The sequence below is a fragment of the Centropristis striata genome, chromosome 6 (genome assembly GCF_030273125.1).
Source record: "Centropristis striata isolate RG_2023a ecotype Rhode Island chromosome 6, C.striata_1.0, whole genome shotgun sequence".
Lineage (NCBI taxonomy): Eukaryota > Metazoa > Chordata > Actinopteri > Perciformes > Serranidae > Centropristis > Centropristis striata.
The window spans coordinates 2,662,692-2,689,816 of record NC_081522.1 but is presented as its reverse complement, the minus strand read 5'-3'; the positions used below and the strand labels follow the sequence as shown (position 1 = coordinate 2,689,816).

The window sequence follows — 27,125 nt, the reverse complement described above, 5'->3', positions numbered from 1 at the left end:
GTAAGACAGAAAAAAATTAGGGTGAGAGGAATAAAGATGAGGATGGTGGAAGGGAAGAGTGATGAACAAACTAGAACAGATTAGATCAGATGAGTTGAGCTAGAAATTGATGAGATGAGATAAAATTAAAGCGGTATTAGATTAAATGGAAGGAATGAGATTAGATTGGATTTGTTGTGATAAAGTGGGACATGAATGGGGAGACAGGGACACTGAAACAATAATGAGATCGGGACCAAAACTTTCAATTGAGGAGACTGACTAATGTGCAAAAGAAATGAGGGATGGGACAAGGTAAATAAGATGACATAGTGCAGTTGAAGGAAACTGGAAGAGAAATGTTGTATTGGATATAAGAATAAAATACGTCCAATGACTTTTCCTGACCACTCCTCCTGAGGTCAAGGAAAGACGTGAAGTAGAGTTTATAAGGACTTGGAAAAGACGACTATTTCACTGTGTGTTTCTAACCTGGCTAACACCAGACTAATCTCAAATGAGATTAGGTCTGGACACCAGCCGTTCATTTCTCCGTAGAGGAGGTGTGGTTTACGATCCTCCGGAGCCGTTTATTGGGCGCTTAGAATGTCTATCAAAGCGTCTGTAGGTAGCTCTTAGCCAATCAGATCAGTTATACCAGATGACGTAGTAGAGCAACAGAAATGGATGTTTGTTGTGTGTGTGTCTGTGAGAGAGTGTTGTTTGCTGCTGCTTTGCTTCTCCCGTTCTCGCTTTCTGCAAGATTATTTATTTTCACGCTTTATTCCCCCTCATGTCATTCAGCCACACATCCACTGAATTTATGGGCAATAAACAAGCTGCTGCGGGTCTCTGGCGGCTCCGCTGTCCCCCGGCTCGTAGCCAGATCACCGCCATTATGCTAGCGCCGGTGATTAGCGCCGCTAGCTGCGCTAATAGCCCCGCTACCGGTGATCTGGCTACGAGCCGGGGGACAGCGGAGCCGCCGAGAGACCTTTCGCCTTTCAACTTTGGCTCTAAACTATTTAAAACACCATCTACAGCTAAAGAGAGTTTCGCGTCTGCAGCAGCCATGTTGGATCCGTAAGAAAACTACAAGCTTCCAAGTGCCGAGTAGTACGCGTCATCGTCTTGCCGTCCCTCCCCGCTCTGTGATTGGATCCCTACAACAGGGCTAAGAAACCTCCCTGGTTGCCAGACTGGATGGAGGTTCGAAATTAAATTTGAGCGCGCAAGGCAGTATGGGTATACCCAGGCTAGTGTGTTTCCATCCTTACTTCCACTTTTTTCCCAGGCAAGATGGTGCCACATGGGGTGAGGCAGCAGAAAGGACTGCCATCTGTGTCTTCACATCTCCACTTGAAGGAATAGGGTTTACTGGTTGGGTTCACCACACTGAAACATCTGTGTTGTAAACCACAAGACACACATATAAACAAAGTGTTAGGGCTTACAGGGATAGAGATAAAAAACTCTCATCTCTCCCTCTCTGTTACCTTGTCGATGGCACAGTGAATCCAACAGATTTGAACTCTATGACTCTGATGTTCGGGTCCAGAGGGCTCCGGAATTCAGGGTTACGGCGGTTCCCACTGATATAATCTGAGTCCTCCAGGTCAAAGTGGCAGAAGGGCAACAGGCTGCGACCACACACTGAGATGCAGGGAGCATGATCCCCATCCTGCAAGTTGGGGATACTAGGCAAGGCAAGGCAAGGCAAGTTTATTTGTATAGTACAATTCAACACAAGGTAATTCAGAGTGCTTTACATACACATTAAAAACAGCAAGACACAATTGAAAACAGTAGAAACAGTCAATTAAAACAGGGAAATATAAATACAAATAAGATACAGCAGGATAAAAAGAGATAAAATAATAAAAAGCACAAGTCAAACATTGTGTGGTTAAAAAGTAAGGGCAGTAGAGTAGAGCAGATAAGTGTTAAAGTTAAGAGTACGCTGCAGTAAACAATAGTGTTTTTAGTCCTGATTTAAAGGAGCTGACCTCAGATCTACAGGTAGTTTGTTCCACAGGTGAGGAGCATCAGAGCCGGCCCAAGCCTCCATGGGGCCCTAAGCAACATTCAATTTCGGGGCCCTCTATTTCTGCCAATAATATTGATTGTTGATCATTCACACACCTACAAACTCATTGTTGCTCTGGCAGTGTTGTTTACATTATGCTATTGTCAGCCTGATATGTCTTCACACATTTAAGGGGGTGTCCCAGTTAATTACATAAATAATACCAATACAATAATGATACAAATGATACCAATGAATGAATGATGTCCTGGGTGTCACATGTGTTTTTTAATCTAAAAATGTATCACATTCAACTATAGAGTGACTTGGGGTTGATTTACACAACAATCCAAATGGTAAAGCATTATTGTTACTGTAAAAGTGTCATCTGGTTTATTATTTTTGAAAAACGTGAAAACATTCCTTTATCTTGGCGTTGTTGACATAAAATTGTATTTTTGTTCAATAATATATCTTTGATCATATAGAAAGTGTCACTCATGCATGCAAACTATGTACATATTTTTTGTTAATTGCTCTTGGGGGCCCCCTGGTGGCCGCGGGGACCTAAGCAGTTGCTTAGTTCGCTTATGCCTTGGGCCGGCTCTGAGGAGCAGAATAACTGAAAGCTGCCTCACCCCGCTTAGTTCTTGTTTTTGGGACACGCAACAAGCCAGTTCCAGATGACCAATGCTTTGTAGACCAGCAGTAAGATTTTAAAATCTATCCTCCGACTCACAGGAAGCCAGTGTAGTGATTTAAGGACCGAAAGAAAAACAACAAAGGCTGCGTCATAATAATTCTATTCACGCCATTTTTCCACACTTCCAGAGGGAATTCAAAAAGGGATGGAAAACTACATTCAGATGTCATTTACTAGGACACACGGCTCAGGCATGTAGGTCAGGCTGAGCTCTAATCAGGGAAAAATAACTGTTTATTTTAATATTTCTAATTTCCCTTTACTGTGGTCATTTTCAGGATGGTTGAGCACTTTTAACTTCTTTGTCTATTGTAACTGTACCTGCACACTAGCCTGCCCTGAAACTGGGCCACTTCCAGAGGTGAAAAGCGAACGGTGAAATTCTGAACGGCACCAGGCTCGATGGCCCCGACCGTGGGCTCGATGCTGATTGGTGGAAGCTCAGGATTACCCATCAGAAGAGACGTCATGCTGGCCAGAGCGCTGGCAGGACGGGCTTCAGGTACCACTGCTGCTGCCCTGCTGCCTGGTCGGGAGGTCAGGGTCCCATCTTTTATAGACCACATATGTTCACATTCACTCACAACCTCTTTTTTTAAAAAAGCACTCAAATTTAGATAGGTATACACTACCGGTCAAAAGTTTTAGAACACCCCAATTTTTCCATTTTTTATTGAAATTCAAGCAGTTCAAGTCAAATGAACAGCTTGAAAGGGTACAAAGGTAAGTGGTGAACTGCCAGAGGTAAATAAAAAAAGGTAAGCTTAACCAAAACTGGAAAATAATGTACATTTCAGAATTATACAAGTAGGCCTTTTTCAGGGAACAAGAAATGGGTTAACAACTTAACTCTATGGAGTCTTGGGCTATTTTGTCCATTTTTGAATTCTTTTCATGTCTTTGTAAGTCATTTTGTGTCTTTTTTTAGTCATTTTGTGTCTTTTGGTGTCTTTTTTTGTCATTTTGTGTCTTTTTTTTGGTCATTTTGTGTCTTTTTTTAGTCATTTTGTGTCTTTTGGTGTCTTTTTTTGTCATTTTGTGTCTTTTTTTTGGTCATTTTGTGTCTTTTTTTAGTCCTTTAGTCCAACATAAAATGTGATTTTGAATCTTTTTTTATTTTCAAAACACTATCATGCTCAATGAAGAATTTTAAATGTTGCAAATGTGCATCATTTTCAATTAAATTCTGGAAAAGTTGGTGTGTTCTAAAACTTTTGACCGGTCGTGTATATCGAATTCAACCATGGGGCATTATGGTACAGCAAGAAAAGTGAATGCTGATATCAAATGCTGATCATTTGACCTCATGATTATATACAATAGTATTACTGTAGTACCTCCTTGGTCATTGTTTACAATGTTGTCCTTTGGATCCATAACGACTTGCCAGGAAAATTCCAGTTTGACAGCACCGTGATTCACGATCTGCAGTCTGCACACACACAACACACAAAGATACACACTGACATTATTCAGGAATTTAACTTACCAAACACTTCTGTAACCACTGTGATGGAGTGTCAAAAATGTATGTAATGGATTCACATGGACCATGAGGTCTAGTGTGAGCACATAGCTTAAATCTGTTTATCAGCTTTTTTTATAATCTTTAGCATCTGATCCCTCAGAATGACCAAAATTGATTTGTTTGGGGTGTTTGGACTACACGCACTTATTTTCAATCTGGGTGTTATCCTGGACCCCACCCTCTCCTTTGATCCTCATGTCCGCTCCACCGTCAAGACCTCCTACTTTCACCTCCGCCGCATCGCCAAAATCAGACACTGCCTCTCTCCCCCTGCTGCCGAATCCCTCATCCACGCCTTCATCTCCTCCCGCCTCCACTACTGTAACTCCCTCCTCACTGGCATCACTTCACGTTCCCTCCACAAACTCCAACTGGTCCAAAACTCTGCTGCCCGCCTCCTCACCCACACCCGGTCCCACCAACACATCACTCCTGTTCTCCACTCTCTCCACTGGCTCCCCATCAAACAGCGCATCAACTTCAAGATTCTCCTCCTCACCTTCAAGGCCCTCCACCATCTGGCTCCCCCTTACCTGTCTGACCTCCTCATCCCCCACCGCCCCACCCGTGCCCTCCGATCCTCCTCCACTCTCTCACTGACAGTACCACCATCTAAACTCAAACCCTTTGGCGACAGAGCCTTCTCCCGAACTGCACCCCGACTCTGGAACTCTCTTCCCCAAACTGTCCGCGACTCACCTTCACTCTCCACCAAGGTTAATATAGTTAACGAAAACTAACGAAATAACGAAAACTAGAATTGAAAAAACATTTTCGTTAACTGAAATAAAAATAAAAACTAGAGGTTTTAAAAAAACGATAACTAACTGAAACTGTATTGTGTGGTTACAAAACTAACTAAAACTAACTAAAATTATAGTGAAAATGTCCTTAGTTTTCGTTTTTGTCAACTTTTTTCATTCATAATTCAGTGTTTCTATTTGAACATGCAACACATGGTGAATATGTTTACTGAGACTGGGATGTTTACACTAGAACCAAAATACAAAACACCCAGAACTGTAAGAGTTAATAACCTTATTGGGGCTGAGAAGAATAAACCAAAGGAAATAAAGGCAAAATTTATTATGACCTCTTTGAATCTCGCACCCAACATATAGCCCATTACAAAAAAACTAAAACTAACACTAAAACTAATAAAAACTAAACTAAAACTAAGCATTTTCAAAAAATAAAAACTAAACTAAAACTAGCAAACTCACTCTAAAAACTAATTAAAACTAACTGAATTTGAAAACAAAATTTCACAACGAAATTAAAACTAAAACTAATGAAAAATCCAAAACTATTATAACCTTCACTCTCCACACCATTTGAAAACCTACCTCTTCTCCCAAGCTTTTGACCTCCCCTACTCATAACCAGTTTCTTGTCTTGCTCCCCACCACCCTGCTCGTTTTTTGTTGTCCCCCCCCTGTATGTATACTTGTAAGCGTCTTTGGGTTATTGAAAAGCGCTATATAAATTCAATGAATTTCACGGATTTCTGTGAGACCAGGTTGCTAATTGTCTAATATATGCAGGTGTGTCTAAAAGGTCAAGAGTTCATTCCACATTAAAAAAAATGAAAAATGTAGCATTTTTCATTTCCTTTTGACTAATTGTTTGTGTTCTTTCCTACTGCCTCTGGGTTTGAATGTACTTAAATCTTGTTAAATGATCAGCATCGATTTCTACTATAAAGTTTAAATTGTATTTTACTGTTCATAAGGGACTTTTCTGCCTTAGTTTGACGTTTTCAAGGACATTTCAGCACTAAATGTGTTTTATTTCTGACTCTTTCCTTTAGCAGCAGTAAAACTTAAGATTTTCATGTTTTTCGGTCGCAGTCGATATGAATGTTGAATTATAATTTCACCTTGAAAAAAAATAAATAAAAAAATAAATAAATTCAATTAATTATTATTATTATTATTATTATTATTATTTTGGGGCTGTCCAAAATGATCAAGATACTAGCAAAACAAAAAATGAAACTTAAAAATATTTAGATATAAAACTGCCCTTAGAAACAATTTTATTTGAATTAGTAATAATATCAAAATATGTAAAAGAAAACAATCAAACATTACTACTTTAGAGTCCTTCTTCTTATTGCTAAAAAAAAAAAGGTAATCACAGTATCCTGGCTGAACATATCTCCTATTATTTCTGATTTTTTCAACTGATATCATGTAAGAAATGGTGAGACATTAAGAAATGTTGGGATCCATGGACCTCCCTCAGTCAAACATTTCAAACATCTATGTGTCTCTGACTTACTGGTGCAGCCTGGCTTGGTAAAGCATTGTGTCTTTGAAGTGGATGGCCTCAGTGTTGCAGCTGAACTTCACATAGTCACAAACTGTGCTGATACGCAACTCCAACTCCCACTGGGAGCCCTCCACCACAGAGCAGCAGGGCTCAGGATCTGTCTTCACAACCTGCACACAAACAAACATACACATGTTTCCTTAACTTGAATAAACTCTCTTCAACATCTCTTTCATAGTCAGTATGTTTACCTTATTCTTTACTCCTCCTGAAGCCTGCTGGGAGGAACTCAGCCACTGTACCGTCCTCTGCCGGTCGTCCCAGTCAGCCACCTGCTCTACTGGCTGCTGGAACTCCACCTGACTAATCTTGCATCTCGTTGGCTGGCTGGTCAGAGTCACTGGCTGATTGGAGCAGAAGGTGGCAGTAACTTCCTTAGAGCAACCAGCATGAAGGTGTCCCACCTGTCAGAAAAAATGAAAGCAGATTACTTTTTATCACATGCACCCTAGCATTAGCATTAGCAAAAAAAAAAAAAAAAAAAAAAGAGCATAGTTTTAGACTGAGACACCGTCATTAAAATGCTTTTAACCCTTTATCGGACAAAGAAACATATTTGGTAACTTCAGCTGACATCCAGATGGGATCCCTGTGGCTCTCCATGAGGTTGTACAACCACATGGATTTCTCAAAACTAATCAGTGAAGATCAGACTATGTCACAGATAGTGACACCATGGCATCTGCCCAATTCGTATAATAATAATTTAATAATAATGACTCAATTGACCTTGATTTGCAACTTAAAAATTAAACATTTTGGAAAAAGTCACAAAAGTAAAAGTCTTGTAATATCCTCCAATAACACCTGGTTGGGTTGAAATTTCCAAGTATTTCAATGAGTGCCCTAAAAAGGGTTAAACCATGCGGCAATCTCCGTGCCTGAGCATGGAGGCCACCAGGAAGTGCATAAAGCCTGCAATTCACCTGCCCATTCATTTCAGTGTAAAATTTGAAAACTTCTGACTTGATTTATTACCTCAGAAAAAATTTTCAGGACAACACTATGGTCTCAATCACTAGTAAAAAATCATCTTCAAGACAATTTGACTTTAATAGTTCAAATAATGGCCCCATTTAGAAGAAAATAGAAGAATCGTATGATTTGGGGCGTGGCTACCTTTGATTGACAGGTCACTGACAAGGCGAGCCGTCATCAGGAGAGAAGCAGAGCAATGCGTATCCATGGAAACGTGTCAATAAAGTTATATATAACGTTATATAGACAGAAAAAAGGATGTTTTGGTCTCATAACTTTGACCCTTTAACACTGTATTTTCACTTAATGACAGTTTATTTGAATGTTTTGTTCATTAAATGTCTTGTTCAGTGTTTGGTTGGACTAACAGACACTCCAAGGAGTCGCTGCTCAGTTTTCTGAGGTCAGAAAGATACATTTAATTAATGCTAACATGAATTAGCAGCAGCTTCTCTCAGTCAGGTTGAGGTGTAGAGAGGCTGTAGTCAGTGATCAGATCCCTCTCCTCCTCCACAGTCCAATTATGGTCTGCTCCACGTATCGGAAACAAGATGGCGACGAGTATAACGCTGAACTCGAGGCTTCCAACAGGCCACAAACCAATGGGTGACGTCACGGTGACTACGTCCATTATTTATATACAGTCTATGGGTTAAACCCACCCATTCACTCCTTCCTTCAGTGATTTACCTGTGGTGCAAAAGACAGGTGGTCTCCAGCGGACGGCCACTCAAACCTCATCACCTGGTCGCTGCTGTGGTTGGTCATGGTGAAACTCTCATGGTAGGGCCAATCTACATGGCAGTCACCAAAATTCAGCACCTCATAATTACCTACAAGAGAGAAATATACTTTGTTGAAAAATCTTGGATAAGAATAAGATTCTTCCATATGACTAAATCATGACATTTAGAGAATTTCTTAACAGACTTCAGAGCTCGCCCTTAACATTCCTATCACATGATTCTGCTGCCCCTCTTTCTTCTCTTACCTCCATCATCATCTTCTTTATCTATTTCCTGCGACGACCTGCTGATGTTGTCAAGAGACACAATTTGCTGGTAAGCTTCTCCAGTCACTTGTATGATGGTGTTGCTGTGCTGGTTGTCCTCCACCTGGAGAGACATCTCGGCCGTGACACTCTTCTGCTTTTCAGAGCAGAAGCTGACCTCAAACTCCACCTGCTGGTTAACATTCAGCTTCAGGACGGCTCTGTGCACCAACTGATGCTCTGTGGAAGAAGTGAAATATAGTTATGACTGTCTCTAATATAGGAGAGAAGTTTGTGCCAAAGCAACAGTATCACAGTATATACTAGGTAGAACAGAAACACATTTCTGGAATAATATGTACATGTGATTTTTTTTAAATCCATAAATGTAGTGTGTAGTTGTATCAAGCCCTTTGTGGCTCCAGAGGAAACTGCACAAAGTCTTGCATTGTGTCACAAATTGTCATTTGAGTTAACTTCACTTCAGGTTGATGATCTGGGGGATATTGACTTTACTTACTAAACGTTTGCAGCTTGTTCTCATCTCGGCTTGAGGTTAGCACCTTGAGACTATATAAGCTGACACTAGCACAAACATCTCTGATAATGTAGCACAGGAATGTATGGAATAAAAAAAGATATCTTGGATTCTGCTGAATTGAGTTTATAAGTTTGATAATGTTATAGGACTGCAAAGCTAAACAGATAGGCTACTCTTTTAAAGAGGTCATATTGTAAAAATTGAAATTTCCACTCCTGTATTGATTATGAAGCAGGTCCAGGTGCTATATAAACACTGTTAATGTATCAAAACGCTCAATCCACAGGAAAATGCACACATATTCAGAAACTGAGCTTTTAAATGAGCCGTCAGGACTTCCATAAGTTTGTAATGTGATATATGTACACTGTAAAATGTCTGTGGATTTTATGGTGAAAAACTGCTAAACCATGACAGTAAAAGACCGTAAATTGATAAATGAGTTAATTCAGTTTCAGTAACAATGAAACACCGTAAATGTATATATCAGCCAAAATAGTATTTTTTACATTTTTATTTTTACATAAATAAATACATAAATACATTACTACCACTGTAAAATACACTGGCACCGTGATTGTAGCAAAAATATACTGTAATATATATACAAGCCATCATTTTTGCATTTAATTTTTGTAAAAATACTTTTTCTCACTGTTAAATATACTAAATACCACATCTCTAACAGAAATATACGGTAATATTTAATGGTACAATCTTTAATTCATGCGGCATTTATAAAGTATTTTCTTGTCAATTATATGTATTATTATAGTATTATATATTATAACGAACTAAAACTAACTGAATTTGAAAACAAAAATTCACAACGAAATTAAAACTAAAACTAATGAAAAATCCAAAACTATTATAACCTTGATGAGTACATGTTTAGCTTGAAGAGGAACTAAAGATGTTCTATAATAATGAAATTCTATAATACTGAGAAGCAGCAGTAATAGTGGCAGTATTTCTTGGGAACAGAGCAGAAAAACAGAAGCATATTCACTCCAAAGTGAAATGTGTTGACACCTTATCGCAAAAAAGCACCTTGTAATTTCTGTGTCTAGCATACATTATATTGTATTGTGCAAATTGTTAAGGTGAAGAGGGATTTTACAGGTTAAGACTGTACCTGAGTCGGTGGTGCTCTCAATTTGTGTGGAATAAATGGAACTGCAAGTGTTGCCAGGAGCAGCTTTCAAGGTGAACACTCCATGTTTATCCGGCATCTCAATTTGGACCTGCACAACACACACACAGAGCCACAAGTGAACCATATTAACTGTATTATTTTTATGTGCTGTAAATACAGGTGCATTTGGTTTTCCTACAGCTGGTGTTGCCTTATATGACATACTGTGTTGAAATTTGGGGAAATGCATATAAAACAAACCTAGATCCAATAATTAAACTGCAGAAAAGAGCTATCAGGATAATAAATGAAGTTGGATACCGTGATTCTACAAATCAGCTTTTTATACACGCGTTGAAATTTCAGGACATTGTATATTCAAAAACATTAGAAATTATGTTTCGAGTGGTAAACATGTCAATTCCTGTTTGTATTTAAAAAATGTTTAAATTAAGACAAGGGATTTATAATTTAAGGGGGTTAATGCTAATGTTTGAAACTCACAAAGTCAGAACTAATCTTAAGTAGTTATGTGTGTCAGTTTTGGGTGTAAAATTATGGAATTATGGACTAAGTGATGAAATAAAGATGTGTAATTCTATGTTAGTTTTCAAGAAGACTTTAAAAACTTTAAAAAATTAACAAGGGTTGCAATGAAATTTGATTGAATTTGATTTTTCAGTTTAAGGTATCATGTGTTTTGTAACAATGTGAATTACTCAGTTAATGTAATGTATATAATGTAATGTATATGCATGTAGATGGTACAGGAGAGGCAAAAATAAGCCTTTAGTGGGGCTTCAGCCTGTTCCTTTTTCGGTTGCTGTCTGATGGATTCTTTTGCAAAAACATGATTTTATTTTGTTGTTTTTTTGTTGTTTTTTGTAACCGAAATAAAGCATCCATTTACGGAAGCCCTGAACCGCAAGTGAAGAATTTTTTTTTTGAGATGTTATCTTGTTATTTCGAGATCATATCTCGTTATTTCAAGATAATACACATATGTAAAAAAAAAAAAAAGAATTTAAAAAAAAAAAAATCTTCCAAAATTTTTTTTTTCTTCAGATATTATCTCATTATTTCGAGATAATATCTCGTATTTCTTAGGGGTTTGTGCCATAAACCCCTAACAAATGGCAGCAGAAAATTTCAGATATAAAATTGGTGGTTGCAATGTGGTTAATGTCGGTAGTTGAGTGCTGATTTTTGAGTGGGCCTTCTGTTAACATCTTCTGCCCTCTAGTGGCTAACATCGATATTGGTTCATTGGTTCACTGAGACAGCATAGGCCTAAGTGTTATCTCGAAATAACGACTTAGTATCTCGAAATAACGAGATAATATCTGAGAGTAAAATTTTTTTTTTTTTTTTTTTTTTTTTTTTACATAGGTGTGTTATCTCGAAATAATGAGATAATATCTGAAGAAAAAAAAATTTTGGAAGATTTTTTTTTTTTAATTCTTTTTTTTTTTTTTACATATGTGTATTATCTCGAAATAATGAGATATTATCTTGAAATAACAAAATAACATCTCAAAAAATATTTTCTTCACTTGCGGTTCAGGGCTTCCGTATTCATTCATTCATTCATTTTAATTAAATATTTTAAATCCATACAAATAAAAGGACAAAGATAAATGTCTTCTCCCACCTCAGCTTGAACATTTCCATCATTCAGCAGAACCAGGGCCCGGGTCTGTCTGCGTCCTACTAATACTCGTGTAAACTGCAGCATCGGGCTTCCTCTGCTGTTCCTCAGAGCTGGACGCACCACACACACACTGGGCAGATTGCCCTCTCCCATCAAGTCGAACTCCAGCACCTTTTTCTTAAATGTGGGTGTCATTCTGGATCCAACAGAGGAAAAAGTTGGTGGGCTGTGGTCAATAAAGCAAAGCAAGAGGTGATACTATTCTCTTACTTACACTAATAGTAGTAGTAGAAATAAATGGACAGACAAACAGCATAAAGAACAATTAAGTGGTATACACAGTAATGATGTCACGTACCTGGTAGTGAACTCCATAGTGGCCTCAAACACAGCACTATAGCACTGCATCGTCTGGGGTGTGAATGTGACCACAGCGAATGAATGTGATTGGCCGGGAATGCTCAGTGTTGTAGCAGACAAATCAAAGACCTCCACGCTACGGGCAGTCTGTAAGGAAACACATGGATGTTTGACTAAAGGCCATCTACCACAATCAGTGCTATGTATGCATTTATCCATGTACAGTACAGGCCAAAAGTTTGGACACACACCTTCTCATTCAATGCTTTTTTCTTTTTTTTCATGACTATTTACATTGTAGATTCTCACTGAAGGCATCAAAACTATGAATGAACACATATATAGAAATATAGTAATAAATAAATATGGAATTATGAACTGAACAAAAGAAGTGTGAAATAACTGAAAACATGTCTTGTATTTTAGATTCCTCAAAGTAACCACCCTTTGCTTACTAGAATATAAGGTAACACTTTACAATAACCATCATTTATAAACGGTAAACAGATAGTTTGTTAATGTTTAATCATCATTTAGAAACCGTATATAGGCCATTTAGAATGGTAAATGCATAATTTATTAATGTTTAACTAACTAAATCATTTATAAATGGCAAATAAATGGTATATTAATGTAAGTTTATAGTTACTTTACCATTAACAAACAATTAAATTATAATTAATAGTTTATCAATAGTTTTAGTTGCACTCACTTTAACATTTTGAACACCATATTAAGTATGTTAATGATTTTTGAAATGATTCATATAACTTTAAGAAATTGTTTTTTTAAGATTTAATATGTATAGCACTTTGTTAATGTTAATAATCGGTTTATAAACCATCTATAAACATTATTTAGTTGGTTATTGTAAAGTGTTACCGAATATAAGACATGTTTTCAGTGATTTCACACTTTTTTGTTAAGTACATAATTCCACATGTGTTCATTATTTGTTTTGATGAATCTACAATGTATGTAAATAGTCATGAAAATAAAGGAAACGCATTGAATGAGGAGGTGTGTCCAAACTTTTGGCCTGTACTGTATATATGCTCAGAGCTTTACATTATTTACCTTAACAGCAACATTTTTGATGGCCAAGTTGAGTGCACAGGGCACCCTGCTGTTGTTGGTGAGTTTGAAACGAGCCTGGGCAGTTCGCCCAATCAGGACTTTGTTGAAAATAAACTTGTTCTCATCCTGGATGTAAATGCCTTCAGCACTGAAAAACCGCTCCGAGGAGAGCTGACTGCTGTCAGGGCACAGATGGTGTTCTTCAAAGATGGAAGCCATGTCTAATGCTATACCTGGAAAACAAAAAAAATAAGAAGAGAGACAAATATAGTGTTGGTCATTGACGTAGGCCCTCTAAATCAGCTATTCTCAACCTTTTTGAGTCGCGACCCCCAATTTAACATGCATGTTGTCCGTGACCCCCGCTCACTGAACACAATCGCACACGCACAGTTCAGATCACCCAAAAAAGAAACAAAATGACCAAAAAAGACACAAATTGACCACAAAATGATCAAAAAAGACATAAAATGACCAAAAAAAGACACAAAATGACCAAAAAATACACAAAAGGACCAAAAAAAGACACAAAATGACCAAAAAAAGACACAAATTGACCAAAAAAGACACAAAAGGACCAAAAAAAGACACAAAATGACAAAAAAAAGACACAAATTGACCAAAAAAGACACAAAAGGACCAAAAAAAGACACAAAATGACCAAAAAAAAGACACAAATTGACCAAAAAAGACACAAAAGGACCAAAAAAAGACACAAAATGACTAAAAAAAGACACAGAATGACCTAAAAAGACACAAAATGAACAAAAAAATACGTTAAGTGACCAAAAAGACTAAAACACATGAACACTTTAACACAGTGGAGACAGAGCTGACATCCAAAATGATTTGGCGACCCCCAGAAATCATCTCGCGACCCCAATTGGGGTCCCGACCCCAAGGTTGAGAATAGCTGCTCTAAATGTTTACACGGTCAATGATGAAAATGTCTGATGAAGGATAAGATAAACAAGAGAATATGAGTTTTGAACTGTTGGGGATAGTTTGTGTCCATTTTTGTGATCTCAGGAGAAAACATGCATATGACATGCATGGAACTGAGCCATTTGGAAGCGAGCCCCGACTGGCTAGCTTAATGAATCAAATGAGACAGAATAAGATCTCACTCGGCTTGCAGACTTCAGCCAGCAGTCTGTACGGTATGCCATCAGGATGGTCTGAGGGGTCACGGTCACTGATGTCTATCAGCAAACCCTGGTTCCAGTTTCCCAGCTGTTCAGCTGCACAGTCCACTGTCACAACCTGCTGAGACCCTGGCTGCAAGCTCCCGCTGCAGGGACACACCGAGAACACCCCCATGTTGAGGCGGTTCTGGAGAAAAACATGGGGAGATCAGAGAGGCACAGGTAAGGATTCTAGGGGAAATGAGCATAATCAATTACATGGAACTCAAGAGCAAGAAAGGCTTTTTATATATTTTTAATTTTGCTTCATGAGCTTTACCATTTTGTAGTTTTTCCTTTCTTACTTTACATTTTGTGTAAAAACCTGAACCATCACAGTCTATCTATCTATCTATCTATCTATCTATCTATCTACCTACCTACCTACCTACCTACCTACCTACCTATCTATCTATCTATCTATCTATCTATCTATCTATCTACCTACCTACCTACCTACCTACCTACCTACCTACCTACCTATCTATCTATCTATCTATCTACCTACCTACCTACCTACCTACCTACCTACCTATCTATCTATCTATCTATCTATCTATCTATCTATCTATCTATCTATCTATCTATCTACCAATCCATCTATCTATCTATCTATCTATCTATCTATCTATCTATCTATCTATCTATCTATCTATCTATCTATCTATCTATCAATCTACCTATCTACCTATCTATCTATCTATCTATCTATCTATCTATCTATCTATCTATCTACCAATCCATCTATCTATCTATCTATCTATCTATCTATCTATCTATCTATCTATCTATCTATCTATCTATCTATCAATCTACCTATCTACCTATCTATCTATCTATCTATCTATCTATCTATCTATCTATCTATCTATCTACCAATCCATCTATCTATCTATCTATCTATCTATCTATCTATCTATCTATCTATCTATCTATCTACCTATCTACCTATCTATCTATCTATCTATCTATCTATCTATCTATCTATCTATCCATCTATCTATCTATCTATCTATCTACCAATCTACCTATCCATCTATCATCTATCTATCTATCTATCTATCTATCTATCAATCTATCAATCTATCAATCTATCTATCTATCTATATGTAATTTGGGTGCATTGACCCAATAAATTACCAAAATCTCTCTTGCTGTACAATGCATGCATCGTACTTAAAACAATGAGAACAATCTGCGCATAACGGGAGGTAACAAGCATGTCATGACCTCTTAGAAAGACAAACAAAACAACACTTGTTGTTGTCATTTCTACTGGCGGTCTCTCACCTGTGTAACATTCATGTCTTTCTGGAAGGAGTCGCGTCTCATTTTGCTCGGGGCCCCAGTGAGTCTCTCTGAATGGCTCTCTTGAGGTATCTTCCTACCTGGGCCCCTAAGACCAGTACACAGGGACACAAACAAAAATTAATTCACATTTTTAAAGAAAACCAATATACTTTAATACCTTCTGCTTTTCACATTTCATGCAGCAGTTGAGATGTCTCACAGTTCAGTGTTAAAGGTGGAAAATACATAACATTTGCATTTAATGTATGCAAACAAATAATTGTACCTTTTGGGAGCCAGAACTGATCAGATTAATATACGTTGGCATCCATTATTCATGTCCACAATGAATATTATCATATGTTTTAAGGCAATGTATTTTATTCTTCAGCACTAAAGTATTATTAAGACTTCAACCTCGACTTGAGACATTATCGATACAATAGAGCAAAACATAAATACATTTTTTTAAGCTTAATTTATGCTCTTTATGCTATTTCTTAAAATATAACACCGTAATTAATGAGCTATTTAATGCTGTTTTCTTACTTTTAAAATTATATTAAACCCAGTGAAAGCCCACACAGGCCACATTAGTTTTTATTATAATTTCCTTTTCGGTAAAGTACTGCCAATCGTTTGTGTCTGCTCATACTATTTTCTGTTAAGCACCAAGCAGCACACTAGTGGATCCAGTGATATAAATTTGCAAAAGTTTTTGTTTTTTAATTTGTTTTACTTTCACATCACAGGACTTCATTAAAAGAGTGCATTCTCTCAAGTCAAAGCAATAAAACATTTGTAGGGATTGGCAGCACAATGATGCTTGAGTGAATTTTCATTTGAAAGGTATATTATATTTGATCAAAGGATTTGTCACATGGCAGCAAATATTGTTTAGCATGTACGGCATCTCATCAACAAACCAAATGCATCTGCACTGAGCTGTTACTCTTTCTCTTACTGGTGATAAATTTGATTGATGAAATGAACCTGGTCTCACAGAAATCCGTGGAATAGCCACGGAATCGCTCAAATTTCCGTGAAACTGACACGGATTTTGCTACAATGCAAGTTAATGACAGTCATATCCCGTGGCTATTCCATGGATATTTTTTCCTATTGGTTTGTTCCAAGTCACGTGACTTTCAAGGTCCCGGCGGTCAGAACAAAAAACATGGCGGACAGTTCTCTCATTTTTAGTGAAAAAATTAATATTTTGACTTTGTTTCTGCATAAAAATGGATTTTGATCACATTTCTAGAGAGAAATATATGTTTTATTTTCTAAATCTTCACTCAGTGAATGTACATAATCACTTTGTATGTTGGAATAGCCACGGGATATGACTGTCATTAACTTGCATTGTAGCGAAATCCGTGTCAGTTTCACGGAAATTTGAGCGATTCCGTGCACTGTAAAAAAAACAACTGTTGTTTTTACGGTAAAAAACTGGCAGCTGTGGTTGCCAGAACTTTACCGTAATAAATACGGCGCAACTTTTTCCAATATTATGGTAAAAGGATATTAGCACTGTTGATTTCACATTAAAGATTGCCATTTTATTGCATATTTTACCGTAAAAAATAAAGAGTTTTTCCATCAAAAGAAATGATTCATAAATTAAAGATATTATCATTAAATATTACAGTATATTTCTGTTAGAGATATGGTGTTTAGTTCATTTAACAGTGACAAAAAGTATTTATACAAATAATAAATGCAAAAATTATGGCTTGTATATATATTACAGTATATTTTTGCTACAATCACGGTGCCAGTGTATTTTACAGTGAAGTAATGTATTTTTAAAAAAACTGTAAAAAAAAATACTGTTTTGGCTAATATATACATTCACAATGTTTCATTGTTACTTAAACTGAATTAACTCATTTATCATTTTACGGTCTTTTACTGTCATGGTTTAGCAGTTTTTCACTGTAATATCTACAGACATTTTTTACGGTGTGGCTATTCCACGGATTTTGAGTTAAGCGAAATCCGTGGCTATTTCACGGATTTCTGTGAGACCATGTTGTTTAAAACTCATACGAAGTGTGTTTAATTGTGTGTGTGTACTGTTCCCCTACCCTGGCTTCCCGGTCGGTGCCTGGTCCGTGATCATGCGACAGATGATGAAACGTGTATCAAAAGCTCCGTTGTTCTCAATAGTGAAGCTCTGGCTTTTCTTGTTGCCATAGACCAGTGGACCAAAATTGATGTCACATGCAGGTGTGATCTTGTACCTGATGGATGGAATTCACAATTTATACTTTGGTTGAATCTCAGAAATACTTTCTATCAACAAAATAATGAAGCTTGTAGTAGAAGATAGTATGTGATAAACGTGAAATGGCACAAAAACAAAGAAAGATGATCATTCCATAGAGTCTAAAAAATAAAGTTTACTAAGAGGTACACTCTCAGAAAATAGAGTACAGAATTGTACCTTTAAGGGTACAATGGCTTGTCACTGGGGCAGTACCCTCAGAAGGTACTTTTTTGTACCCTTATTTTGAAGTACAAAAATGGACCTTTAAAAAGGGTACAAAATTAGCCTTTATAGGGTACAGTATTGTACCAGTATTTCATTTTATATATTTTTGTGTATCTACATTATACAAAAAACAAATAAGTTTTCACTTTATCAGAATGTTGTTGTTTTTTTATTTCCCATTTCATTTTCATTTAACTAAACAATGTAAAATTGTTTAAAATTATAAAAGTATAACTAACCTACTGCTGAAGAAAGACTAAATAATTATTTAAACAATAACTAATATTTAGGCTACTGTCATTTGTAGAGCCTAACACAGATTGTCTATTGTACCCCAGCATGTAAAAGGAAGGGTACATATATGTACCTTTTACCACTTGGGTACCCATATTTACCTTTTTGGCCCTCAAAAAGGTACATATAGGTACCTTAAGGTCCAATAATTGGCCTTAGGGGGTACATTAGTGTAGATTGTACCTCGGGGGACAAAAAAGGACTTTTTACCCCTTTTTCTGAGAGTGTATAACACATCTAAATCAGAAAATACTGTGACATTGGTTCTTAATGACTAAAAAGCATTACACAGAAGAGAGAGTATAAATGAAGCCTTAACCTGGAGAAGACAGACTTGACCGAAACCTTGATGGCGAGGACAGCTATGGCTTCTCCTCCATTCCCAATGTTGGGTTCAATCACCTGCAGCAGAGGAACCCCAAACCTTAACTTGCATGTCTCTTTAATCATGAAGTCATAAGTCAAAAAGTTCTGGTAGCAAAAAGCTAACAAGGTAACAAAATCCTTTTCCGTTCCACTTTGACTTCAAAGTTGAGCCTGAACCTTTGTACTCATTAAGACCATTGTATGGTTCTCACCTGGCAAGACAGGAGCGGTTGCTCTTCAATAAGGACTTCTGCATTGGTTCTGCAGAGGATTTGCACTGCTGTGGGCTTCTCGTGGGGCATTAGAGAACCACTTGAGGGGGACACGGTGAAAATGGAGTCTAGGTTTGGCTGGGCCGGTTTGGTCTGCTGAAATGTAAACCTTGTAGACAGAAAAGAATGTAAGCAAAAGGTTACTAGTTCCATGGTGAGATTCATTTAATGTTTAGTCATGTGGAAGTCAAACTCAATCAATCAATCAATCAATCAAATTACACTACTGGTCAAAAGTTTTAGAACACACCAACTTTTCCAGAATTTAACTGAAAATGATGCAGTTTAATGTCTCGGTGTACAAAATCTGAACTATTCCTTTTAAGTCAAAAGGGAGCAGGTCAAACATACTTGTAGGCAATTTCGTATTTTCCTTGGTTTTTCATCCTGAGAGACAGCTTGGCCTCTTCAAAGACTTTGGTGGTTCCAAAGTCAAGACAGCCATCTGCCACAGAAACAACAGTTTTGTAGTTTATCAATTTTAATTATTGTGACATCAGGGCTGCAACTCAGTCACTCAGTGTTGCAAAGTCACCTCACAGCAAGAAAATACTGGATTAAATTTCAGTTTAAATTACATGTGCCTTAATGGAATTAAACGCCCGATGAGCTGGGGAATAACTTTGACTTTTACATGAAATTCTCTTCCAGTTTGTACCTGGTGTGATGCACAGGGCTATATCATAGGCTTCAGCTGTGACCTGGATGTTTTCTGTGTGTACAATGCCTAAAATCTTCTCCACATCGGACACCTGCAACAAAACACACAGCACACACTGTTAATACACACAGTACAAACTCAAATCTAAACACCTCAGCTTGACATGTGTTATTTTACACATCTATCAGCACCAAGGTTATAATAGTTTGGGATTTTTCATTAGTTTTAGTTTTAATTTCGTTGTGAATTTTTGTTTTCAAATTCAGGTAGTTTTAGTTAGTTTTTAGAGTGAGTTTTCTAGTTTTAGTTTAGTTTTTCGTTTTTGAAAATGCTTAGTTTTAGTTTAGTTTTTATTAGTTTTAGTGTTAGTTTTAGTTTTTTTGTAATGGGCTATGTGTTGGGTGCGAGATTCAAAGTGGTCATAATAAATGTTTCCTTTATTTCCTTTGGTTTATCATCTCAGCCCAATAAGGTTATTAACTCTTACAGTTCTGGGTGTTTTGTATTTTGGTTCTAGTGTAAACATCCCAGTCTCAGTAAACATATTCACCATGTGTTGCATGTTCAAATAGAAACACTGAATTATGAATGAAAAAAGTTGACAAAAACGAAAACTAAGGACATTTTCACTATAATTTTAGTTAGTTTTGTAACCACACAATACAGTTTCAGTTAGTTACCGTTTTTTAAAAAACTCTAGTTTTTATTTTTATTTCAGTTAACGAAAATGTTTTTTCAATTCTAGTTTTCGTTATTTCGTTAGTTTTCGTTAACTATAATAACCTTGATCTGCACAGGCCCTGTCCATTTCCATCTGACTTGATTGTCCACTTTTTTTTTATCATCCTTGACATTTGGAATTCGTTTGACTGCCTTTATCAATATTGGAAAAGCACTTACATAATGCATATCGGGGTTAGCTGAAGTTCATACTGTATATCACATCCATTATTCATTTCAGCATGTGCCCTTGGATAGTTCTACTCTACCTCCAGACGTAAGATCTTCTTAATGGCGAGTGGCTTCCTGGCCCTGAAGTGCAAGCTCAGGAGGAAAGAGGAGTTAGGTGAGATGATGCCCTGATCCTGCGGCACACTGAACTGGTCACCCAACTCCTCCACACCCTGTAGTCTCCAAGAGACAGGCAGAGCGGTCTTATTATGCAGCGTCACACCCTGGCTGTCCCGCCTAGAGAGAAGGATGGGATAAGGAAGGTTGACCAAGGAAAGGACAGAGGGATAGGTAGATTTGTTGATACAACAATTTAAAAAGCATCACTGTTATCGCTGTGATATTTGAAGGAGAATGGGCCTCATTCACCAATATCTTCTTAAGAATCTTCTTAGATTCTTTCTTAAGGAGATTTCTAAGAAGACCCTACGTCAGATTCATCAACGTGTTCTTAAGCCGCTGAATTGTTCGCAGCCGTGTTCTTAAATTGATGAATGAATGCCATCTCCTCGTGAATAGAGCGGGCGTGCCAGGTGAGTCTAGTCTTGATTATCAATCAATCAATCAATCAATCAATCAATCAATCAATCAATCAATCAATCAATCAATCAATCAATCAATATCCTTTATTTAACCAGGTAAAATTCATTGAGATTAAAAACTCTTTTTCAAGAATGACCTGGCCAAGAAGGCAGCACCATGATAAAATAAGAACAATTAACCACAATTCTCATACACCACATTCAACAGCAATAAAAGTTAAAGTTAAAGTTAAAACTAACATAGGATTAGCATAGGTAACCACCCATTAATGCCCATAAAAGGGCGCATAAAAAGGACTGCAGGGCCGTGTGTAGACGCCACACAGAGGAAACAGAAACAGAATGCCTAAAGCAAAGCGTAAATCCGTTGGAGCACAGGTAAAAAAAAAAAAACTTTAGCAGTTCAGAACTAGAAGTTCTGCTGCAGGAGATCACTTGGAGGAAGAAAATTAAATTTAGCAGCCTTAGTGCAGGTTGCAACAACACAAACAATTTATTTTCTAGAATAATACCATATATATTATTATTATAGCAGCAATATATATGCCATTGTTTTGTAGGCCGTGGATGGAGTAATGCCACCTATAAATAGGGTGGTATCACTAATTGACGGCATGATTTCCAATTTACTTGATTCATGTTAAAGCGTTGGCACATTTAATTTAATTAAAATGAAAAATGAAAAAAAAAATGAAATGAATAAATAAATACATAAATATGATGGAAATTTCACTGTAATGTATTTAATTGAACTTAACAAAAGAAGACAACACAACCATGTCAACATGTCAGCACTGAAATGTGCTTAAGAGTTCTCCTGAGTGTTCCTAGGATTTGTTCTTACCTAAGAAAAATTCTGGATAAGAAAAAAATTCATGAATGCCACAATCTTCGTAAAAAATCTTCGTAAGAAGGACTTAAGAACACATTTGTTCTTAAGAACGGTTCGTGAATGAGGCCCATTACTCTTGAATTTGTCTTCCCTGACTGAGTATTATACACTGTATGTTGGTACCTGTGCAGCAAAGTCCTGTTGAAGTGCAAATGCTTGCTTTCCAGTTCCAGCTCTGGCCGAACACCCCAGCAGGAGAGGTTGACGATGACAAGCTCTGGATTGTCTTTAATACAGCACACAACACTGTCCTTCATTTGTCCCAGTTTTGTTGGGTAAGCCCACACAGTCAACTCCTAGCAGGACAGAAGAATAGTTACATGTACCAGTTCTATCTACACTGTGAAAAAGACAAGTTGTATTTTTTGGCCTAAAACAGTGATTTAAGTTGGTAAAACTTGGAAATATAAAATATTGACATTTAGGGCAATAATGTAAGTTAGCACAACAAAGGAAGCCAGTTGTCTGCTCAAAAACAAGTTGGTGAGTTGTTGTTACTTATATCTTTAAGTTGGGGTTCACAACAAGGGACAACAGTTCTGCTAACTCTTATTTCTTTGTTGTGAAATGCGGGAAAGCGGTGAAATTCAGTCATTAGCGAAAGCTAGAGGCTAACTGATGCTAGCGGCTAACTGATGCTAGTAGCGCTGCTTGTTACAGCTACAAGAGTAGCCATTAGCGTATCAATGCTAACTCAAAATTGTGGTCGCAACATTAGCTGACATTTCATAGCGGCGTTACAATCGTGCCAATTCAGCACATTTCAGAAGTTAGCAGAAGTGAGGATTAAAAGTTATTACAATTTAAAATTATAAGTTAGTACAACTTACAGTTTAGTTGACAAAAATCTGAATTCAGAGTTGAGCAAACTCAAAAACAAAACAAAAAATATTTAATTTATTTGTTCAACTTAAAAATGTATCGAAGTTTGTTGCCTTGAAATTTTGAGTTCACCCAACTTTTCTTTTTTTGCAGTGTACCAGTCATCTATATTATTCAACGGACACCAAAAATATTCCCTGTTTGGTATTTCCCTGTCTGATTCTAGTCACAAATGATCTGAATGACAGGTGAGATCTGCTTGGTACCTGTTTCTGGTCAGGTTTCAGGGTCATGGTTGGGGGGTCCAGCAGATATGTGGTGGCCTGGCTATCATGCTGGAAACGGAACTGAACCTCAGCCTCCAGGCCTGAATTATTGTGAATCACGAGTCTCTCCGTGTTCTCTGGGTACCTGTTTTCCTTGTACCTACACAAACACAGACATATGAATCTATAAATATCTATAAGACTGCTATGAACACATTAAGCCATTCACTCTGCCTCTCACCTGTCTCTGGTCTTGCCACAGAGTAATGGTCCAAACTCAAAGTATCCAGATTTGACTATGTAAGCCTTCTGGAGCTCTTCTTCTACTTGTGGTACCCGTTTACTGAGGGAAAAAAGAGTCCTGGGGAAAGCAAATATCATTACTTTAAGTCCAATTGAAATCACATTTAATCATCCCTTAATGTAGTTCAAATAATTGCAATGTGGCTTTAAAATATATTGTACATTTTCTTTTTGTGCCAACCACCACTGACTGCTGATAATACATTGACTATGGATAAGTACATAATACAATACAAAAAAAATCCAAACTATCCATTTAAGATTTTTCAGGCAATTAATTTCAAGTTTCTGCATTTTCTGCAATGCTTTGATGAGTTATTGGCATTCACAGGTTTTTCAGGAAGTTATAATTATCTCAGTGTGTCAGTCTATGAGCACTGGCATCATTACCTTACTGGGGTGACATTTCAAAGCTTAATGTCCCTTTTGGGTAACACTTTACTTGAAGGTATCGTCATAATAGTGACATGATACCGTCATAACTGTGACATGACACCATCATAAACGTGTCATAAACATTATGTCAATGTCATAAACGTTTATGACTGCTGTCATTAAGTGTCATTTGGTTTTTGTCATGACAAGTTGACATTCCTTGGGTTGTCTTGATTATGACAACTTGACTTTAATCAAAGTGACATTACCACAAAATATACAGACCAATTCTAGCAGTTTTGGGTATCTTGTCGGTATTCTGTCAAACATCTATGACCAAGTGCTAGAATTGGTCTGTAACCTTGCACATCTAATTATAATAATCATTATGCCAACTTGCCATAAACACAAATATAGAAACATATTTTGTTTATGTCAAGTTGCCATGACAAAGACATTTTGTGGTAATGTCACTTTGATTAAAGTCAAGTTGTCATAATCAAGACAACCCAAGGAATGTCAACTTGTCATGACAAAAACCGAATGACACTTAATGACAGCAGTCATAAACGTTTATGACATTGACATAATGTTTATGACACGTTTATGATGGTGTCATGTCACAGTTATGACAGTATCATGTCACTATTATGACGATACCATCAAGTAAAGTGTTACCCTTTTGGTATCTGTAATAGTTTGTATTTTCTTTTCCCTTCCTGTTTCTTTACTACGGAAGCCCTGAACCGCAAGTGAAGAAATTTTTTTTGGAGATGTTATCTTGTTATTTCGAGATCATATCTCGTTATTTCGAGATAACACACCTATGTAAAAAAAATAAAAATAAAAAAAAAAATAACATTTTTTTTTTACATAGGTGTGTTATCTCGAAATAACGAGATATTATCTCGAAATAATGAGATAATATCTGAAGAAAAAAAACATTTTAGAAGATTTTTTTTTTTTTTATTCTTTTTTTTTTTTTTACATATGTGTATTATCTCGAAATAATGAGATATTATCTTAAAATAACGAGATATGATCTGGAAATAACAAGATAACATCTCAAAAAAAATTTTCTTCACTTGCGGTTCAGGGCTTCCGTACTTTACCATTTATATTACTGCATTAAGTAATTAAACAATGCTGACTGACATGTAGTCTTTGCAGATGGAGGGATAGGTGCAAATTCCTCTGCAGAGGAGCTGGTATTGTCTCCGGGTCCCCAGTAGCTCAAAGTTGAAGGTCTGTTCAAACTTCCCTGGGGAGTCTGAGTAGAACCAGATCTTCAGAACCACCTCACCATTGGCTGGTACAACCCAGCGAAATGTTGTCAGGCTGTATACAAAAAAAAAATGACCAAAAAATGCACACATTTAGTAAAAAGAACAAAGTGAAGAACTAAACAAAATGTTTCATTATAGATTGTGTCTGTGCGTTTTTCCCTTGCCTCTGGTTACGTTTCAGCTCCAGGTTTCCTTGGTGTTGGTCTTGTTCGGTGCAGTCAGATGTGGAGGAGACGCGTAACATCGGTGAGCGAGAGCGGTCCGAGCCCTTCGCTTTAGTCTTGGCTGAAGTTTGTCTCCTGCTCTTTTGACTTTCTCTGCCCTTTTTATCCTTCTCCTTTGTTACTGCACTCTCCTTAATGCTGCCCTTGCCACGACTTTTGGAAAATCTTGTCGGTGCCTCTTCCTTAAGTGTGCACACACAAACACCATTTAATCTTTAACGTTAAGGTTTTAACATCAGTTTGTACCCATTATTTATTGACTGTTAGCATTTGAAAAGGTGTGATCATGAGAAAAATGCAACCTGGTCTCACAGAAATCCGTGGAATAGCCACGGAATCACTCAAATTTCTGTGAAACTGACACGGATTTCGCTACAATGCAAGTTAATGACAGTCATATCCCGTGGCTATTCCAACATACAAAGTGATTATGTACATTCACTGAGTGAAGATTTAGAAAATAAAACCTATATTTCTCGCTAGAAATGTGATCAAAATCCATTTTTATGCAGAAACTAAGTCAAAATATTGATTTTTCACTAAAAATGAGAGAACTGTCCGCCATGTTTTTTGTTCTGACCGCCAGGACCTTGAAAGTCACGTGACTTGGAACAAGCCAATAGCCTTGGCCAATAGCCTTTAACTTGCATTGTAGCGAAATCCGTGTCAGTTTCACGGAAATTTGAGTGATTCCGTGGCTATTCCACGGATTTTGAGTTAAGTGAAATCCGTGGCTATTTCACGGATTTCTGTGAGACCAGGTTCGAAAAATGAGTGCTAGCTCGTATTTCATGGTAGTTAAATTCTTTAGCACTAGTTAGTCGTCAAATGAAGTACATATTTACTGTAAATCCTGTTTAATCTTCTCATAAAAGGATGTGGTTTTTAGATTGTCACTTCCACATTGATCATTTTGCACTTGTGAGTTTAAAGGCAAACTTTGCAGATCTTTGAACAGCCTGTGTCTCTACAGTGCAGGCAGCACATGCAGATCAACAGAGCCTACACTGCAAAAAAGCCAACTTGTAATTTTTGGCCTAAAACAGTGATTTAAGTTGGCAAAACTTGGAAATATAAATTACTGACATTTAGGGTATTAATGTAAGTTAGCACAACAAAGGAAGCCAGTTGTCTGCTCAAAAACAAGTTGGTGAGTTGTTGTTACTTATATCTTTAAGTTGGGGTTCAAAACAAGGGACAATAGTTCTGATAACTCTTATTTCTTTGTTGTGAAATTCGGTCATTAGCGAAAGCTAGCGGCTAACTGACGCTAGCGGCTAATTGACGCTAGCGGCTAACTGATGCTAGCGGCACTGCTTGTGTCAGCTAGTAGGCAAGAGTATCCATTAGCGTATCAATGCTAACTCAAAATTGTGGTAACAACATTAGCTGACATTTCATAGCGGCGTTACAATCGTGCCAGAGAAATTCAGAGTTGAGCAAACTCAAAAACAAAACTTAAAATATTTAGTTTAATTGTCAAACTTAAAATGTTATCGAAGTTTGTTGCCTTGAAATTTAGAGTTCACCCAACTTTTCTTTTTTTGCAGTGTACTCTCCATCCATGCTGCAGCCCAGTGAATTAATGTGTTGCATT

The 27,125-nt window shown here is 37.1% G+C and overlaps 1 protein-coding gene across 1 annotated transcript in view; it reads right to left on the bottom strand.

Moving 5' to 3' along the window:
- Nucleotides 1-27,125, bottom strand: part of hydin (HYDIN axonemal central pair apparatus protein) — a 163,501-nt gene that overhangs the window by 21,261 nt on the left and 115,115 nt on the right. The window contains exons 51-75 of the mRNA XM_059334390.1: nt 25,469-25,710; nt 25,174-25,356; nt 23,582-23,701; nt 23,341-23,500; nt 22,376-22,548; nt 20,857-21,055; nt 19,865-19,958; nt 19,558-19,651; nt 19,147-19,315; nt 18,888-18,970; nt 17,868-18,023; nt 15,778-15,883; nt 14,431-14,635; nt 13,304-13,536; nt 12,225-12,373; nt 11,867-12,062; nt 10,216-10,324; nt 8,540-8,779; nt 8,239-8,381; nt 6,762-6,974; nt 6,520-6,680; nt 4,046-4,140; nt 3,030-3,258; nt 1,476-1,676; nt 1,257-1,383 (exon numbers count right to left, since the gene is read on the bottom strand). Of these exons, the coding sequence (XP_059190373.1) occupies nt 1,257-1,383; nt 1,476-1,676; nt 3,030-3,258; nt 4,046-4,140; nt 6,520-6,680; nt 6,762-6,974; nt 8,239-8,381; nt 8,540-8,779; nt 10,216-10,324; nt 11,867-12,062; nt 12,225-12,373; nt 13,304-13,536; nt 14,431-14,635; nt 15,778-15,883; nt 17,868-18,023; nt 18,888-18,970; nt 19,147-19,315; nt 19,558-19,651; nt 19,865-19,958; nt 20,857-21,055; nt 22,376-22,548; nt 23,341-23,500; nt 23,582-23,701; nt 25,174-25,356; nt 25,469-25,710 (4,080 nt within the window). The remainder of the gene's footprint in view (nt 1-1,256; nt 1,384-1,475; nt 1,677-3,029; nt 3,259-4,045; nt 4,141-6,519; nt 6,681-6,761; nt 6,975-8,238; nt 8,382-8,539; nt 8,780-10,215; nt 10,325-11,866; nt 12,063-12,224; nt 12,374-13,303; nt 13,537-14,430; nt 14,636-15,777; nt 15,884-17,867; nt 18,024-18,887; nt 18,971-19,146; nt 19,316-19,557; nt 19,652-19,864; nt 19,959-20,856; nt 21,056-22,375; nt 22,549-23,340; nt 23,501-23,581; nt 23,702-25,173; nt 25,357-25,468; nt 25,711-27,125) is intronic.